Source organism: Geotrypetes seraphini, chromosome 8 (assembly GCF_902459505.1).
Source record: "Geotrypetes seraphini chromosome 8, aGeoSer1.1, whole genome shotgun sequence".
Classification (NCBI taxonomy): Eukaryota; Metazoa; Chordata; class Amphibia; order Gymnophiona; family Dermophiidae; genus Geotrypetes; species Geotrypetes seraphini.
In genome coordinates this window covers 76,742,212-76,762,431 of record NC_047091.1, presented here as the reverse complement: position 1 = coordinate 76,762,431, position 20,220 = coordinate 76,742,212, and the positions used below count along the sequence as shown (strand labels likewise).

At 46.6% G+C, this 20,220-nt stretch overlaps 1 protein-coding gene across 4 annotated transcripts in view; it reads right to left on the bottom strand.

The window, feature by feature from the left end:
• LOC117365011 overlaps positions 1-20,220 on the bottom strand; it is a 127,806-nt gene that overhangs the window by 64,191 nt on the left and 43,395 nt on the right. For 2 of the 4 annotated variants that reach the window (XM_033954832.1, XM_033954833.1), the window contains exons 4-5: positions 19,802-19,915; positions 18,763-18,876 (exon numbers count right to left, since the gene is read on the bottom strand). In XM_033954832.1, the coding sequence (XP_033810723.1) occupies positions 18,763-18,876; positions 19,802-19,915 (228 nt within the window). The remainder of the gene's footprint in view (positions 1-18,762; positions 18,877-19,801; positions 19,916-20,220) is intronic. The other 2 variants (XM_033954834.1, XM_033954835.1) reach the window with 1 other exon arrangement.

Genomic DNA, 20,220 nt, shown 5'->3' with positions numbered 1-20,220 from the left:
AGCTTGAGGCACAGGCAGGGACTCAACCTCACGGGAGACTGCTGATTGCCCAGGCTGGACTGCAGGAGGCAGAGATGAGGCAAGACTGTATTTTCTCAGTAACTGAACAAATTGCTGCTCTAATATGGTCTGGAGATGAGCCTGCAATTGTGGAACCGAGTCTGAAACTGGACCACTTGCTGAGGCTAGAGGCTCCGAGGTGGCAGTAGAAGCATGCTTCGATTTGGATTGATGCTTGGATAGCTTGAGGACCACCGCAGGAACCTTCTGCTTAGGTATCTGACCTGAGGGAAGCTCAGGGGAAGATAAAGCAGGTGTACTCGAGGTCAAAGACGATTCAAACGAGGAAGGTCTGATGAGTCTCGAGGTCGGAGTTATGGAAACAGGAGGACCTCCGTTTGAAGACTTGACCGCGTCAGATGTCGAGGGTGTACTTGAAGAGTCCATCCTGAACAGCTTTTCCACTTGAACCCGACGACGTTTAAGGGCTCGAGGTTGAAGAGTAGCACAGCGCTCGCATGACTTCGGATAGTGGTCAGGCCCGAGACAACGAAGACACCAGCGGTGTGGGTCCGTGAGGGAAATTGCACGCTGGCACTGGCTACACTTCTTGAAGCCCGTGACTGGCCGGGACATAGGAGGGAAGATAGCCACTGCGAAGGAAAGAATAAAATGAAAGTTACACAAAAGGATGTAGAAACCTACCACCATTCTACCAGAAGCTTTTTTTAAGAATTCAAACTCAATCTACTCCAATTCCAGTAGGGGTTCCCGAAACTGTCACCAAATTCACATAGAATTTTTCTTTTTTCAACCATCTTTATTTTCTCTTCTTTATTAATTTCCAGGTACTTTAGTTAGATTGTGAGCCTTCGGGACAGTAAGGGAATTTTTTAAGTACCTTCTTACTTCTCATTTATAATCTTAATGTATATTTTCTTCAAACCGCTTAGAACCTAACGGATGTAGCGGTATATAAGAAATAAATTACATTACAAATAAATTACATTACTTTCAAAGAAAACAATCAAGAAATAAATACAGGTATTTTCAATTTATCATCGTGACCCCTCACAACAGTTTAGAAGGCAGTACTTTTGAAGGGTCTTTCATATGTTCCCACTGTGAGATATGACAGTTTCTCGACTCGGTCCCATTTGTTTCGATTTTTTAGAACACTCAGATTGAAAACTTTTTTTATGAACACTGATGCAGGAAATGTAGATAACAATCCAGCAGGCTTGCAACGAGAATCCAGTTGGACCCCTCCGGGATCTCTTGACCCCTCAGTAACAGCTTTTGAAAAGATCACTTTGAAGGAGGTAGAAGAAATAGAAATAAAACAAACCAAGGTGTTTCACAATTTATCAGCATAATTTAATTCAGAATTTTAAAAATGACAGATCCATTATAATTCAGAGGGCAGACAAGGAGGGGTTGGGATAGTGGTACAGGACTACTCCAATTATAGGATGGAGGCTATGTGACAACTTGATGATATACTATTTTATAATAAAATTATGGAAGGTCCCACTGAAAGGTTGCATAATATTATTGAGGATATAATATCTAAAGCTAAATATGAGGGAATCATTACACATAAAGAATATAAAGTACTAATACAACCAAACCCTCAAATACCTCAGATTTATTTCCTCCCCAAAATATATAAATCTAACACTGCCCTCCCCGGTTGCCCAATTGTTTCTGGTATACAATCTGTTCTGGAACCCTTGTCGCAATATGCAGTTTTTTATTTGAAGGCTTTTGTACCCTTGGAAAAGTCTTATGTTAAGGATTCTACCCATTTTAAAAATCTTATTAATGAATTAGAGGGGTCCAACTTGGAGGACTATCTGCTTGTTACTGCTGATGTTACAGCTCTATACACCAACATTCCCCAACGTGCAGCCACTCATCTAATTAAATAATGTTTTCAAATGACTGAGCTTTCAGATCATAAAAAAACATTTAACAATTCTTGGTGCTCTGGTGATTCAATCTAATTATTTTAAATTTGAAGATCAATTTTACCACCAAATCAGAGGAGTAGCAATGGGAGATACTATTGTGCCTTCTATAGCTTGTCTATTTATGACATGCTTTGAAGAAACTCATGTGTATCCCTCTCAGTTGTTCAGTAAGGTGATCATCTGGAAAAGGTTTATTGATGATGTCTTCTTTATATGGAAAGGGACAAATGATGAACTTCCTAGATTCACAGAGGAATTAAATAGCTTTAATGTCAACATTAAGTTCACTTTTAACATCAAGACTGATAACATTTCTTTTTTGGACATTGCTATTTATAAACACACTAATCAATTACACACATTATTCAATAAACCCTCTGACCATAACATATTATTGGAATATGGTAGTTATCATCCCACTAAACTGAAGGGATACCCATGGGACAATTCCTCAGAATCAGATGCTTATGGTCTGATGACAGGGCATTTCAAATCCAAGCTAGTGCTCTCTTTGATAAATTAAACAAAGAGGCTATCCAAATAAAATTTTGAAAAAAGCATGGAAACGTGCATATTTTTGTCATTGTGCATGGCTTTTAAAATCATCTCAAAAAGAACCCAATCATAATCCCCTAGTTTGTGTTCTTCCTTTTTCTCCTCGGAGCTATCAGATTTGTAATATCATACGTAAATATTGGTCTATTTTGGGTGTTCACCCTCCTCTTCAACAATTCCCAAATTTGCGTTTAGACGCTGCAGAAACATTGGGGAAATGCTTAAATATAACTATGATCTAGTAAAGATGGACACTACATTTAGATTTCCACATAAAGCCTGTAATCATTGCGTTTATTGCCCTTTAATATGGCCAAATGATCATCTATTAATCCCTTCTAAAAATAAAAAATTATTTTTAAGGACTAACAATAATTGTGACTCCATAGGAGTCATTTATTGTGTAATTTGTCCATGTGAAAAACTATATATTGGACACACTAAATGAAAAGTTAAAGTATAAATTGGGGAACATTTGTCCAATATCAAATGCCAACAGGTGCAAGCTCCTTTAGTGTCCCCTTGGGTGGAGGCTAGGCACTCCATCAATGATTTTCAGTATACTGTTTTGAAACAAATAATTTTGTCAAGAGGGGGGTGATAATTCTCAGACTATTATTTGAAGAACTCAGATTTATTTTTGAATAGCAAACCTTGAGTCCCCGAGGTTTGAACAAGGAAATCGAATGGTTCTAATTATGATTGGTCCCCAGCTGATGAAATAGGGGTGGGTTCTGTAACCATGACTACATGGATCGCAGGACTTGATGGATCTAGGGTCTGTTCTGGAGATGGCGCTTCTTATGTTCTCTCTTTTGATTGAGTGTGTTAGTTTCAGTGTAACTTTCCCAGGGTTCATAAAGTTTGGTGAAATGGCTGGCCATTCTACATTTTTCTCCCATCTGAATGGGGTTACCTCCATTCCTCTAGCCAAGTAAGTCTTAAATATTGGAACAAATTGTATTTATGAGATTGTGATAAGAAAGTAATGTTACTTACCGTAACAGTTGTTATCCAGGGACAGCAGGCAGCTAGTCTCACTAGTGGGTGATGTCATCCGACAGAGCCCCGAAACGGACATCTTGCAAGCATGTCTTGCTTGAAGAAACTCAGAAGTTTCGAGATGCCCGCACCGCGCATGCGCCAGTGCCTTCCTGCCCGATGCTCCGGGCGTGTCTCCTCAGTTCAGGTAGCTAGCAGAGAAGCCAACCCAGGGGAGGTGGGTGGGACGTGAGAATAGCTGCCTGCTGTCCCTGGATAACAACTGTTATGGTAAGTAACATTGCTCTATCCCAGGACAAGCAGGCAGGTATTCTCACTAGTGGGTGACCTCCAAGCTAACCTCAATGGGATGGAGGGAGAGTTGGCAACTTAGGAGAACAAATTTTGTAACACAGTTTGGCCAAATTGCCCATCCCGTCTGGAGAAAGTATCCAGACAATAATGAGAGGTGAAAGTATGAACCGAGGACCAAGTGGCAGCCCTACAAATCTCCTCAATCGGTGTCGATCTGAGGAATGCTACAGAGGCTGCCATTGCTCTGACCTTATGGGCTGTGACCTTACAGGGAAGGGGTAATCCAGCCTGGGCATAGCAGAAAGAGATACAAGCCGCCATCCAGTTGGAGATGGTGCGCTTCGATACAGGTCGTCCCAACTTGTTTGGATCAAAGGAGACGAAAAGTTGAGGAGCAGTTCCGTGTGGTTTGGTGCGATCCAAGTAGAAAGCCAAAGCACGTTTACAGTCCAGAGTGTGAAGAGCTGATTCTCCAGGATGAGAATGAGGCTTTGGAAAGAACACTGGAAGCACAATGGATTGGTTGAGGTGAAATTCAGAGACCACTTTAGGCAGGAATTTCGGGTGAGTGCGGAGGACCACCTTGTCATGATGGAATACTGTGAAAGGTGGGTCCGCCACCAAGGCCTGAAGCTCACTGACCCTGCGAGCAGATGTGAGGGCCACCAGAAAAACCACTTTCCAAGTGAGAAACTTTAGTGGAGCCTTGCTCAGAGGCTCAAAAGGAGGTTTCATAAGCTGAGAAAGGACAACATTTAGATCCCAAACCACTGGAGGCGGTTTGAGAGGAGGATTGACATGAAAAAGTCCTTTCATAAATCTGGAAACCACAGGATGAGAAGAGAGAGGTTTCCCTTGTAGAGGCTGATGGAAAGCCGCAATAGCACTCAGGTGGACTCGTATAGATGTCGACTGGAGACCAGACTGAGACAGATGTAAAAGATAGTCCAAAACATCTTAGAGGATAGGGAGGCTCGCTGAGGCTCCTTAGAATTGGAAATACACCATGAAGAAAATCTAGTCCATTTTTGGGAGCAGCATTGACGAGTAGCAGGCTTCCTGGAAGCCTCCAAGACATCCCTCACCGCCTGGGAAAACTGGTGCGGAGTTACGTTGAGAGGAACCAAGCTGTCAGGTGGAGAGACTGCAGGTTGGGATGAAGCAGAGACCCCTGATGCTGAGTAAGCAGTGAAGGAAACACTGGAAGTAGGTACGGTTCCCTGCTGCTGAGTTGAAGTAGAAGGGAGAACCAAGGTTGCCTGGGCTACCAAGGAGCTATCAGAATCATGGTGGCATGGTCGGACTTCAGCTTGACCAGAGTCTTTTGAATGAGAGGGAATGGCGGAAACGCATACAGAAAGCGATTCCCCCAATCCAGCAGAAAAGCATCTGCCTCGAGGCGATGAGGAGCGTAGATCCTGGAGCAAAACTGAGGCAGCTTGAAATTGTGGGGAGCCGCAAAGAGGTCTATCTGAGGCGTTCCCCACTGAGCAAAGATCTGATGAAGGGGCTTGGAGTGGAGTGTCCATTCGTGAGGCTGGAGAAGACGACTCAGTTTGTCCGCCAAGACATTGTCCTTCCCCTGAATGTAGACAGCTTTGAGGAAGGTGTTGTGGCGAACCGCCCAATCCCAGACTCTGAGAGCTTCCTGGCAAAGGGAGGCCGAGCCCGTGCCCCCTTGCTTGTTGACATAATACATGGCGACCTGATTGTCGGTGCGAATGAGGACCACCATGTCGTGAAGCAGATGTTGAAAAGCTTGAAGAGCATTGAAGATGGCTCTGAGCTCCAGAAGATTGATTTGATGGAGTCGGTCCGCACAGGTCCAGAATCCCTGAGTGCAAAGCCCATCCAGATGAGCCCCCCAGGCATAGGTCGAGGAATCGGTAGTGAGAACCTTCTGATGAGGAGGAGTGTGAAACAGCAAACCTCTGGATAGATTCGAAGAGGTCATCCACCAAAGTAGAGACTGCCGAAGAGCAGGAGTGACTATGATGTGTCGAGTCAACGGGTCTGACACTTGAGTCCATTGAGAAGCTAGGGTCCACTGAGGAATTCTGAGATGGAGCCTGGCAAAGGGCGTCACATGAACTGTAGAGGCCATGTGGCCCAGGAGGACCATCATGTGTCTCACTGAGATGGACTGGCGAGAAGATACAGACTGGCAGAGACGAAGAAGAGCATCCATGCGCTGAGGAGGAAGGAATGCTCGAAGCTGGATGGTGTCCAGTACCGCCCCGATGAAGGGAAGGGACTGGGTAGGCTGCAGATGAGATTTGGGAAAATTGATCTCAAAGCCTAGGCTCTGCAGGAAGCAGATCGTGGTCAAGGTCGCCGAAATGACCTTTAGAGCTGAAGGGGCCTTGATGAGCCAGTCGTCGAGGTATGGAAATACCTGAAGACCCCTGTTCCGGAGTGCAACGGCCACCACTACCAGACACTTCGTGAAGACTCTGGGAGACGAGGACAGGCCGAATGGAAGCACTCGATACTGCAGATGTAGATGTCCCACCCGAAATCTGAGGAACTTGTGGGAGGCCGGATGAATGGGAATGTGAGTGTAGGCCTCCTTGAGATCCAGAGAGCATAACCAGTCGTTCTGCTCGAGGAGAGGGTAGAGAGAAGCAAGTGTCAGCATGCGAAACCTCTCCTTGACTAAGAATTTGTTGAGGGCCCTGAGGTCCAAAATGGGTCGCAAGTCGCCCGTCTTCTTCGGAATAAGGAAGTACCGGGAGTAAAACCCCTGGTTCAGTTGGTCCATCGGGACCGGCTCCACGGCACGAAGCCGGAGCAAAGCCTGAGCTTCCTGGAGAAGAAGGGCGGTCTGAGTCAAGTTGGAAGGACTCTTGGAGGGTGGTCCGGAGGGACCCGATGGAAATGAAGAGAGTATCCTTCCTTGATGATAGTAAGAACCCAGAGGTCGGTTGTTATGGCCTCCCAGCGATGATAAAAATGATGGAGGCGCCCTCCGATGGGAAAAACAGGGGGAGGCAGAACGAGGTTGGTTATGCCCTCGACGAGACAGTCAAAAAGGCTGAGTGGTCTTAGGGACAGCAGGCGATTGAGACTTAGGCTGACCCTTTTGGGGAGGCTGACGCTTCGCCGGTTGCCTCGCAGGAGGAGTTTGCCTCGGCTGATCTAATCTAATCTAATCTAAATCTTGGGTTTATATACCGCATCATCTCCACAGGTGGAGCTCGACACGGTTTACATGGATAGGAAGCAACGGAACTCCAGTGGGTTTATAAAAGTAAGTAAGAGAGAGATTAGGTGTGATAATAATAGGGAGGGGACGGGTTACGTTTTGGAGAAGAGCCAAGTCTTCAGAAGCTTACGGAATGGTAGAAGGGGGCTCAAGTTGCGGAGAGGGGAAGGGAGACTATTCCAGAGTTGAGCGATTCTGAAGTGGAGGGAGGACCCGAGTTTACCGACGAGGGAGATACCCTTTGAGGAGGGGAAGGATAGTTTTAATTTTTGCGTGGATCTGGTGGAGAATGGATTTGAGGAATTCCAGGATAGAGGAATAAGATAACGCCTCTGATAAATCAACGGCGGACGAGAAGGTCGAGACTGCTGAGGCTTAGGCTTCGGCCGAAGGATAGATTGGAAGGACTTTTCGTGGTCAGACAACTTCTTCGTGACAGTCTCGATGGATTCGTCAAAAAGATCCACCCCAGCACACGGGACGTTTGCCAGGCGGTCCTGAAGATTCGGGTCCATATCAATGGTCCGCAACCAGGCCAACCGGCGCATCGCCACCGAGCAGGCCGCCGCTCGGGCGGAGAGCTCGAACGCATCATAGGCAGATTGCATTAACTGAAGTCGAAGTTGGGACAGTGAAGCAACCACTTCCTCAAACTCAAACCTAGCCTGGGATTCGATGTATGGTGTGAACTTCCGAAGCACAGGTAGAAAAAATTCCAAGTAGGCTGCAAAGTGGAAATTGTAATTCAGGACTCGAGACGCCAACATCGAATTCTGATAGATGCGTCGACCAAACTTATCCATGGTTCTGCCCTCATGGCCCGGAGGCACTGAAGCATAGACCTGGCCAGGATGAGACCGCTTGAGCGAGGATTCGACCAGGAGGGACTGGTGAGAAAGCTGAGGACCCTCGAAGCCTTTATGATGCACCGTGTGGTACCGCGCATCCAATTTGCCAGGGACCGCAGGGATAGAGTAAGGAGACTCGAAGCATCGCATGAAGGTCTGGTCGAGGAGCTTGTGCAGGGGAAGCCGCAAGGACTCTGCCAGAGGACGAGGCAAGTGCATGGTATCGAGGTACTCTTTGGAATATCGAGACCCAGCATCGAGAGTAATGTCCATGTCATCCGCCATCTGCCTGAGGAACGATGAAAAGGACAGTTGGTCTGCCGTCGCCGGTCTGCGAGACGGACTAGAAGAAGAAGAGGCTTCAGGCTCCAGAGAGGCCTGCGAGCAACAGGACGAGTAGAAAACCTCGGGGTCCTCGAACTCCGGGCCCAGAGGAGGAGACCCAGTCGAAGCAGCATACCCCAACCGAGGCAATTTCTTCTGAGGCGAGACGGTCGAGTGTCGAGAGGAATGCTTCGAAGAATGTCTGGATCGATGCCCCTCCCGATGCCTGGAAGGGGATCGAGCCCGTCTGTGAGAAACTGGCTCAGACGCCTCCAAGGAGCAGATTGGACTCGATGCCGTCGATCGCAGAGGCGGCAGAGTCGGAGGCTCCCCCGACGACGCCCAGGTTTGATAGGGGGTTCAGAAGAACTCGTCCTGCTTCCTGCTATGCCCAGGACTGGGTGGCCCCGAAGGTGGACGCCACACTGAGTCATGGGGCGGAGTAATCGGTTCCAAGGGAGGCAGGTCACTAAACGAGGCTTTCCTCGAGGGGATGGGCTCCAAGGGAGGCATATCACTAAGGGAAGCCCTCCTCGAGGAAATCGGTTCCAAAGGAGGTACAGCGCTAACGGAGGACCTCCTCGAGGACCCGGACACCGCTCGCCGCTCCTCCTCGCCGAGTAACGAGGTAGTGCGGCGAGGAGGAGGAGGGGGCGGTCCACCCCTCGAAGCCGAAGCTGGAAGGTCACCCTGGATGGTGGCAATCAGCCGAAGCCCCATGGTCTGCATGAGCTCCACGAACTGAGCCTCCAGGATGGACCGCAACGAAGCCGATATGGAGGGATCCGCACCAAAAGGGGGCCCTTCCGCACGGTCTCCGCGCTCCTTGGGTGCTACGTGCTTCTGCTTGCCAGTCTTCGGCACCTTGAGCACCACCGGAGGAACTGTCGGGGTCGATACCTGCTCCGAGGAGACGGATGAAGGCACCGGCGCCGAAGCCGGGGCCGAAACCGGTGTGAACGACGCCGGTTTCAGGAGGCCCGAAGCAGCCGGGGAGGCAAAGGGCTTCGCAGAAGGAGTCGAAGCACCTGTCGATGTCGAAGCTGCAGGATCCGATGAAGCTTCCATCTTGAACATGGACTCCCACAGCAGACAGCGACGCTTAAACGCTCTCGCCGTCAGAGTGGAGCAAGGCCGGCACGATTTCGGGAAGTTATCCGGTCCCAGACACTGTAAGCAGCGTCGATGAGGGTCCGTGAGCGAAATCGCGCGCTGGCACTTGCTACACTTTTTAAAACCGGTGATCGGCCGGGACATAGGCCGGAAAAGCTCCGCCGCAAGGTCGAAGGCGCGGGGCCCCAGCCAAGCGGCCGACCTGGTATCGGAAGGAAAATTTTTTTTTTTTTTTTAAAGAGATCAAAGAAAGAAATAAATGCACAGGAGAGCCAAAAGAACTCAACCCGCGGCAAAAAAGGCAAAAAAAGAGATTCAATGGGCGCAAATTGAAGATAGACTTCTCAGCTCCGCGGAAGAAAAAGAACTGAGGAGACACGCCCGGAGCATCGGGGGGGGGAAGGCACTGGCGCATGCGCGGTGCGGGCATCTCGAAACTTCTGAGTTTCTTCAAGCAAGACATGCTTGCAAGATGTCCGTATCGGGGCTCTGTCGGATGACATCACCCACTAGTGAGAATACCTGCCTGCTTGTCCTGGGATAATGTTTGAATATTTAAGTTTGGTAAAATGTTTTAACCGAGGTGCTTATTTAGCTTTTTCACTATTATATTTGTATTTTCACAGCGCCCACTTTCTGACAACGAAGGGAGGGTATTTGAGTTTATGAACATGAGGGTTTTTAAGGGAGTTTGAGAGTTTTCATACAAGCGCAGGACATCATATTTTACTGCCTTCCTTCTTCATAACAAAAGATAAGTGATTTATTCAACTCTATTTCACTGATTATAAAAATCTGTATTTGGAAGGTTAAGGGACTTGGTGCTAGTGCTATGATGGTCCCTGTTTACAACTGGTGCTTGTACTTTTATTAGTACTTTTTGCACATATCGGTTGCTGACCGAGTACTTTATCAATATTTATTAGCATTTCAACAGCACTTTTTGTACTTCATTTATTAGTTTTATTCAACTTGTGGAGTATTTTTATTGATTATCATCTATCACAAGTAGTATATTTAATATCTCCTTTATTCTGTGAGGCAGTATGTGAAGGGCCAAGAATGTTTGGGCTACCCGTTCTGGCCTTGCCTTTGGTGGGCCTTCCTTGTTTAGTCGGCTTCAGCCATCTATGGGGTTGGAGTGGGAAGAGGGAGGTGGGTGGGGGTGGGTGGGTGGGAAGGGAAGGGGAGGGGTCGGTTTCTTGGTGGTCTGATATATCACATCCTAGGGGAGGCATGGTTGGCTAGGGGGGAATGCAGCTGGGCTGGCTGCGTTTGGAACTTGGGTAGTGGTGCTCAGAGAGTGGGAGGTATAAACTCACCAATAAAGAAGTCTAAAATATTGCAACACTTACAGAGGCATAAGATTGATGTGGCCCTATTGCAGGAAACACATTTGGATGAAAAAGAATACAGTAAGCTTCAACGGTGGTGGGTGGGGGATTAGGTGGCTGCAGATGGGGTGGATAAGACAAAAGGAGAAATTAGGTTCTTACCTGCTAATTTACTTTCTTTTAGCCTCTCTAGGCCGGCATAGGAATCTTACAAGTGGGTATATCTCTCATCATGACTAGCAGGTGGCGACTGAAACAAAACTGTAGAATAGTACATAATAGGTGCCTTTCTCTATTCCTATCAGTCTGCCGAATAGCCAAGCAGAACTAAGAACTTGAAACAGAAATAAACAATACTCCGAACAGGAGTAACAACTAATATCCAAATGCTGTTGGAAAATGAAAAAGAGAGATCCCAGCAAGAGAATGTCCCCACAGCTCACTAGCTATGCCAGTCGAGGCACAGCTGTTGTTCTTCAATTCTCCCCGGCCCTAGAAAAATACTAGAACCCGCAGAAAAACCAAAATCTGCACACGCAATAGCCACAAGAACAACATGACAATAGACAGGGTGGGGTTCTATGCCGGACTGGAGAGGCTAAAAGAAAGTAAATTAGCAGGTAAGAACCTAATTTCTCCTTCTTTAGCAACTCTCTAGACCGGCAGAGGAATCTTACAAGTGGGACGTACCAAAGCAGTCCCTATCATGGGTGGGACCCCTGAAGGGCCAACACCAGAACACACTCACTGAACACCGCGTCCCGATGCGCCTCAACATCCACATTGTAGTGTCTGACAAAGTAATGCAAGGAAGGCCAAAAAGCAGTCTTACAAATATCCACTAGAGGCACTAGCAAAGACTCAGCCCAAGAAGCTGCCTGACCCCGAGTAGAATGAGCTTTTTTTTTTTTTTTTTTTAATATTTTTTATTCATTTTTCATATAACAACAAGTGTATCATAAAAATTCATACAATTGCATTAAGTATATACTTGATATTTCCATAACTTACTGTAAATACAACATATCATTTTATAGTCCTTACTATAATTTTAGACATCATATAATCTATATATATAAAATCGGATGTATGTATGTATGTATGTGCCGCGATCACACAAAAACGGCTTGACCGATTTGAACGAAACTTGGTATGCAGATCCCTCACTACCCGGGATGATATGTTCTGGGGGTCTCGCGGCCCACCTGCACACGTGGGCGGAGCTACAAACAGATAATCGGATTTCACCCATTCATGTCAATGGAAAAAATGTAAAGAGCTGCCAACGCAAAAACGGCTTGCCCGATTTGAACGAAACTTGGTATGCCGATCCCTCACTACCTGGGGTGATATGTTCTGGGGGTCTCACGGCCCACCTGCACATGTGGGCGGAGCTACAAACATAAAATCAGATTTCACCCATTCATGTCAATGGAAACAATGTAAAACAGCTGCCAACGCAAAAACGGCTTGCCCGATTTGAACGAAACTTGGTATGCAGATCCCTCACTACCTGGGGTGATATGTTCTGGGGGTATCGCGGCCAACCTGCACACCTGGGCGGAGCTACAAACAGAAAATCAGATTTCACCCATTCGTGTCAATGGAAAAAATGTAAAACCTGCCTCCGCAAAACCGGCTTGCCTGATTTGAACTAAACTTGGTATGCTGATCCCTCACTACCTGGGGTGATATGTTCTGGGGGTCTCGCGGCCCACCTGCACACATGGGCGGAGATACAAACATAAAATCAGATTTCACCCATTCATGTCAATGGAAAAAATGTAAAAATCTGCCATTCTCACAGTAATTCCAACTACCTGGGGTGATATGTTCTGGGGGTCTCGCTGCCCACCTGCACACCTGGGCGGAGCTACAAACAGAACATCAGATTTCACCCATTCATGTCAATGGAAAAAATGTAAAAAGCTGCCATTCTCACAGTAATTCAAAAACGGCTTGACCGATTTGAACGAAACTTGGTATGCTGATCCCTCACTACCTGGGATGATATGTTCTGGGGGTCTCGCGGCCCACAACTCTATGTTGCTTGCTCAATGGTGGGTTCACCCAAGATTTTATATGTTCTTGCTCCTGGAGGTGAAACTAAAAATGTTGTTTATAATCAAGTTTTGCGTTAGTTGTATTGTATTCATTTTGTCAAATATTTCACATTATAATTTGAATATATGTGTGTGTGTGTGTGTATGTATGTATGTTCCAGCATAACTCTTCAATGCATGGACATATTTCAACCAAACTTGACATACACATTACTTACTATCTGAGGACAAACACTGTGGGGGTGGGAAGGGGGGGATATGTAAAAATGATTGAAAATGACAGATTTTAGTATCTACCCCATAGTGTTTTCGGGCTCACAGATGAATACTCAGCATAACTCTGAAACGCATGGAGAGATTTCAACCAAACTTTGTACACATAAGACTTACTATCTGGGAAAAAATATTGTGCAGGTGGGACGGGGTAAAATACTGTGGGGGTGGGAAGGGGGTGATATGTTAAAATTATCAAAAGCGACAGATATTTATGTCCAACCCATAGTTTTCGGGCTCGCATAGATAAATACCGACACTCCCGATGCCGTTTAAGTCTAAGTTCAGCCCCATAGAGAGGGACATTCCTTTGGGACATGTGGAGGGTAGGGGGTTGGGACATGGGGGTGGGGCATATGGGACATGTGGGGGGGGGGTAACGTGGGGGTGGGACATAGGGGGGTGGGACATGTAGGGGGTTGGACATTTTCGGATAAATAAATATCCGGGCAACGCCGGGTAATCAGCTAGTATTTAATAATTATATCAACTATTATTCAATTATAATCCCTTTCCCTCCCCTTATTTTGATAGTTGCATACAATATAACAAATATTATGATAATTTATTTATATTTTGTGATAAAGAGAATAAACCTATCCCCCCCTTTATCAAGTATCTTATTATGGGAAAAATTATATCAATCATTGCAAAAATCTGTCAATGGTCCCCAAATCTTCTTAAACTTATCAATATATCCTTTTTGTGTTGCAAATGTACGCTCCATCTTATATATATGGCAAACTGAATTCCACCAAAAGTTGTAATTTAATCTGTCATAATTCTTCCAATTGTATGTTATTTGTTGAACTGCTACTCCAGTCAATATAAATAAAAGTTTGTTATTATTTGACGAGATTTGACTCCGAGTTCTCATTGCAGTACCAAATAAAATTGTATCATATGTCAAGGTTACCGGATTTTCCAACATCCTATTTATTTGAGGCCAAATTGATTTCCAAAATAATAATATGAATGGACAATAAAATAAAAGATGATCTAATGTCCCCGCTTCTAGATGACAGTGCCAGCATCTATTAGACTTAGAGCTATCAATTCTATGTAAACGAATAGGGGTCCAAAAGTAGAATGAGCTTTGAGAAATTCTAGAACAGGCTTTTTCTGAAGAAGATATGTGGATGCAATAATCTCTTTGATCCACCACGCAATGGTAGCCTTGGAAGAACCATCCCCCTAACGAGGACCCACAAGAAGGACAAAGTGATGATCTGATTTCATGAATTCCTGAGTCCTTTGCACATAACAGCGAAGAAACCGACAGACATCTAGCTTGCGCAACTGCTTCTACTCAGAAGATTCCTCCTGATACCCAATACCGGGAGGACCACTGCCTGATTGACATGAAAAGAAGAAACTACCTTTGGAAGAAAGGAAGGAACAGGCCTCAACACTACCCATTCCCTAGAAAACTCCAGGAAGGGAGACCTATAAGAGAGAGCCTGCAGCTCCGAAACACATCTAGCAGAAGCAATAGCCACCAAGAAGAACGCCTTAAGAGAAAGGTCCTTCAACAAGCAGGTGCCCAAAGGCTCAAAAGGGGGGGCACACCAGCCCGGACCAGATTCAAATCCCAAGAGGGAACAGACGGCCGCATGGGAGGTTTGAGCAATTTGGTCACCTGCAAGAAGCAAACAACATCAGTCGGCCGCTGACCTCGTAACAACCCACAAAAGGATGATAAAGCCGCCAACTAAACCTGGAGAGAAGACCAAGCCAGGCCCCTGATTAGGCCATCCTGCAAGAACTCCAAGATGTTAGGCAAGGAAGCACAAAAAGAGAGCACTCCACATGCCCCACACCAGTCCTCAAAGATATGCCAAATCCGCGCACATAAGCCCGAGAAGTAGAAAGTCTCCATGACCCCAAGAGGGTAGAGATCACTTTATCTGAATACCCCTTCTTACCTAGGGGGTCCCTTTCAAGAGCCAAGCTGTAAGACAAAAGGACCCAGATCAAACATAGGAATGGGGCTCTGAATCAGAAAATCGGGCAAAAGAGGCAGAGGAACAGGATCCGACACTAGATGCTGCACCAGATCCTCATACCATGGATGTCAGGGCCAATCTAGAGCCACCAGACCCACCATGCCTGGAATAATGTGGAGTAGAACTCTGCCCACTAATGGCCACGGAGGGAATACATACAATAGCTCCTCTGTTGGCCATGGTTGAACCAGAGCATCCAGGCCCTCGGCCTGACTGTTTCTGCGATGACTGAAGAAGCGGGGTGTTTTGGCGTTGACACTCGTGGCAATCAGATCCATGAGGGGCTGACCCCAAGACTGCACTATTAACTGAAAGGCCACATGGCTTAGACACCACTCTCCGGGATCTAGCACGTGACGACTGAAAAAGTCTGCTTAAACATTCTCCACTCCAGCTATGTGGGAGGCCAGCATGTCCTGAAGGTGAGAATCTGCCCAGACCATGAACAGAGCCACCTCCTGCACCACCTTAGTGCTCTTGGTGCCCCCCCTGACAATTGACACAGGCCACCGCCATGGCATTGTCCAACAGAACCCTGACTGACTTGCCTGACAAGGAATGGAAGGCTCTGGTCTCCAGAACATTGATCGACCAGGACGCCCTGAGCTGAGTGACCTAAACACTGAGCTCCGCAACCGAGGAGACTAGCATCCGTGAGAAGCACCCTCCACTGTGGTTGATCCAGACTTGTCCCTTGAACAAGATGGGAGATCTGGAGCCACCAATCAAGATTGCAGCGCACCAAGCCCCACAAAGGAACAGGGAGATCCACTCTGTGCCTCTGGGGCGACCAGCTCCGAAGCAGAGCATACTCATCCGCGCCCACTTCGCTACGTCTAGGGAAGCCGCCATCGACCCTAAGAATTGGAGGAAATCCTGCACCCGAGGACACCGGGACGCCATAAGCAGACGAATCTGATATTGCAAATTGCTTACCTGGGCTCTGGGAGGAAGACCTTCCCCAAGGAGGTGCCGAAAAGAACCCCAAGGTACACCAGACGCTGAGATATTTTTTTCTGGTCTCCCTGTTGGAAGAGTCTACAAAGAGATCTGGGAGGGACTAAAGAACTTGAATTTGTACCCTTCCTGAATAATCTTCAGTGCCCATTGGTCTGAAGTTAACTCCGCCCATGCTTCCTAATAGGGCTTTATCATCCCACCAATCCTTGGAGGTTCACTTGTTGCCTTGGTGTCATAACTGTTTCATGGGGGAAGGAGTGGGGTGGGATCCTGAAGTTTGGGGGCGCCTGGCACTCCCAAATCTCTGCCACGTGCCTTGAAATGATTTCTGTTCCAATGATCCTCCCGAGTACTAATGAAAATGCCTAGAGTTGCAAAAATTACCTCAACTTGATCCCCTAGGGGTTCTCAGTCTGCTGTCTGGTAAAAATTTTGGTTTGCGATCCTGCACACAGGCCATGAGGTCATCCAGACCTTTCCCAAAGAGCAGTTGTTCATTAAAGTATAACTTGCTCAACATTGCATTGGAGTATGGGCTCCCCATCCACTGTCTTGAAGATATCATATAGAGCAGGGATAGGCAATTCTGGTCCTTGAGAACCGCAGGCAGGTCAGGTTTTCAGGATATCCACAATAAATATGCATGAGATAGATTTGCATCTCAAGGAGGCAGTACATGCAAATCCATCTCATACATATTCTTTGTGGATATCCTGAAAACCTGACCTGCCTGTGGATCTTGAAGACCGGAATTGCCTACCCCTGATATAGAGCATCAGTCACATAATCCACTCCTTACATGAGAAACTGATGTTTCCTTCCAGCATCCTTCTCTGGATCACGGTGCAACTTGGAGTGGCAAGTGCATACTACATAAAATGCTGCTGTTGCTGTCTTTTAATCCGGTAGCTGAGGCTTCAAATTGTTTCTTGAGAAGAAAATCCAGTTAGTGGTCCTGGGTATCTTTCAACACCACTCCGACTTCATTGGAGAGGGAGTTACATTTGGTTACCTGTGCCACCAGGGAATCCACCTTTGGTAGTTAAATTCAGTATCCATTGGATAAAGCTTCACCATGGACCTCGCCACCTGAAGGGGCTTCTCTGGGACTTTCCAATGGTCTGTTAACATTTTAGTAATGTCTTGATGTGAGGGAAAGCATGTGGTCTGAGCCTTACTGCTGCTCATAAGCAAGCACTGCATAGCTGAAGTCTGTGGAGTCTCTATCTTTAATTCTTGGAGAAACTTCATAATTATCTCAAAAAACACAGAGGGCTTAAACAGACTACGCACAGTCAGGTTCTCTCCATTATCCAGAGCTTCCACTCATTCAGAATCCGACTCTCCCACACATGATGCAGAATCCCCTGCTACTGAGGAATCAGACTGGGAAAGTAAAGGCATGGAAACTGAATCCATATCATTCCAGTCCTCCTCCAACTGAACCCCCATCTTTTGCACATGGCCCTGCTGAGGGGGAAATTGCACCCTTAAGGGAAGAAACCCCTGCGCCAGCATTGTTGCAAACCAAAGGGCTCCATGCAGCCGCTGTTAAACAAATATGCTTCATACAGCATACTGATGAATTCTGGAGCAAAACCATGCCCAGTATGCCCCGAGGTCCCTTGCAGTCGCTCTTTATGGGATTTTGCGGCAGGTGTGCTTTGCTGGGGATGCACCTTCACCCTTTCTTGGCTCTAACCAGGACTTTTGACCTGGAATTCAAGCCATCTAGGATCCTGCACCCCCAAGGGAACTAGAGGAGGTTAAACCTGGGACTCCTGCTCCCCCCTCACCTGCAGTACAGCAAGTGGGACGTGGACGGTCCTTGATCCATCATCCAGCGCAAATCTGGCATGAATCCAAGGTATATTGGTCTGAGGAGTTCCATCCCACCTGATTTTAAGCCAAAGCGAGATGTTTAGAGGCAAATAGAGGCTTTTATTTTAAAATCTGGAAATCCAAGATGGCCACCACAGCAACGATTTTAGTGCCAAAAATGGCCTGTGAGAGCTACATTAGGGGTCAAAATCTTTTGAAATTAGGATTTTAGAGGTAGGGGACCCTACCTCTAGCCCCCAAACCCTCCAAAAATCACTTTTAAGGACCTCCCCCTCCTGATTTTCTCTCATAGGCTATCAAATCTTGCACACACTGTGCCATACTTGTGCTGGGAGCTGTCTGGTCTGAAACTGCAGCCAGAAAAATAGGAGAGCGTCTGCCTTAAACAAACCTGGAAACTGGACTGCTTGCTTCTTCTGACTGCCTCTCAGACCCAACGACCATCTGGAGACCTCAAACCCCCCAATGGAACTCACATGTGCAGTTGAGGGGAGGAAACACAGTCGGCTCTGAACCTGGGGTGAGCCATGCTCCAAGGGATCAGTCCCTGAACTCCTGAACTGTTAGTGCAGGCTGGCAGTTTCGTCCCTTGGCTGCAGATTTCTGACCTCAAAGTCTGAGCTCTCCCGCAACCAGAGATGTTCTGAAGCTGGGAGCTTCTGCAGCGCTGAAAAGCCTCACAATTGGATTAACCACCCCCCCCCCCCTCGAATTAAAGGAAAAATAAACACAAACAGAACAGACAGGCTTCTACCATCTTGCATGTAGAGAGACAAACTGAAGAATTGCATGTCAGCCCAGAAGTAGAGAGACAAACTGAAGAATTGCATGTCAGCCCAGAGTGAGTGGAGGCAGAGTAAAAAAAATGCTAATGAAGCTCTCTACACAGAATCTCGTGGGAAGGGATTGACTACCCAAGAGTTCAGGAATGATGTGTGTCTATTGAACTAAAAGAGGCTTTTCTATCTACCTTGACCCTGACGATGGGAATAAGTCTGAGCTGTGCTTGGCTGTGGATTCTTCTTCCCCTTCTCTTTAGGCTGTCTTGGCCTCTTTGCTACTGTCTTCTTGCTCTTCTTTGATCCTGCAATGAAAATGTACAGCTGTTCCTCAGCTGGCTTGTCAACTGCAAGCTAGAAAAACCAGAATAAGTAAAAGCTCCCACGCAGACAGGTCAGAGACCTGATCTGGCAGTAAACTGCTAAACTACATCAGACCACAGGCCCCTTTCATCCAGCATCCTGTCTCCAATGGGAATAAATAGTGGGTACTCAAAAGCATATTAGACTCAGGGCATGTGAGGAGTCAGAAATAAGTGTATAGAACAAGTGTTGTCTTATTGCAATCCCACTGCACTATTATGCTTATGAAATTCAAGACACCCACACATACACAACTCTCCAGGTCCTAAAATGTACAGACAACTACACAGCAAAACCACGACTGTAATACAAGAAGCTAGAAATGGGCTATGTTGTATAAGACCCGACAGTGGTAAGGCCATGGAAAACACATACAGCTCAGTAGTTAGAGTTGCAGGCTGAGAACCAAGGAAGCCAGGGTTAAAATGCCACAGCTACTCCTTGTCACCTTGAGCAAGTCACTTAACACTCCACTGCTTCAGGTACAAACTTTGATTGCAAGCCCTTTGAGGACTACTCTACCTGGCTGAACATAACTTATTTTGAGCTACTACTGAAAAGGCAAGAGCTGTGTGTGTGCAGTGGTTAAAGCCACAGCCTCAGCATCCTGGGGTTGTGGGTTCAAACCCACGCTACTCCTTGTTACCCTGGGCAAGTCACTTAATCCCCCCATTGCCCAAGGCACATAGATAGATTGTGAGCCCACTGGGACAGACAGGGAAAAATGCTTAAGCACCTGATTAAATTAATGTAAACCATTCTGAGCTCCCTTGGGAAAACGGTATAGAAAATTGAATAAATAAATATATCCTTGGGAAGGAATCCCATAAGCCTCCAGCTGGGAGCAGGTAAGGAGGCAGCACTCACCAGAGTGCTTTTGCACTCTCCCTCTGGCTTGCACGTGCTTGCTGTTTGCTGGCTGCTCCTCTGGGTCAATGGATACCTCAATTTCTGCAGGTGCAGAGTTGCCAAGGGTATGACCTAGTGAGAAAATGTTAGAGATCACCACCAATACCTTGTTTTCCCAGAGTAGAATGTATTATAGGATTTGGAGGGAATAGTAACTTTAGGAAAGAGACAAGGAAACACAGATCTATCAATCAGAACTAACTAAGGAGTTCACAGCTATTAGCTTGGAGGGGGCAATGGGGGTAGAATGTGACACACCATCAGTTATTAACTATTGCTCAAAATAAGACAAACCAAACAAGAGAATGAAGCAAAGGCACCATATGATGCCAGAAAGAACAGATTCAAATACTGTACTCATGAGGAACGCCTGCCCT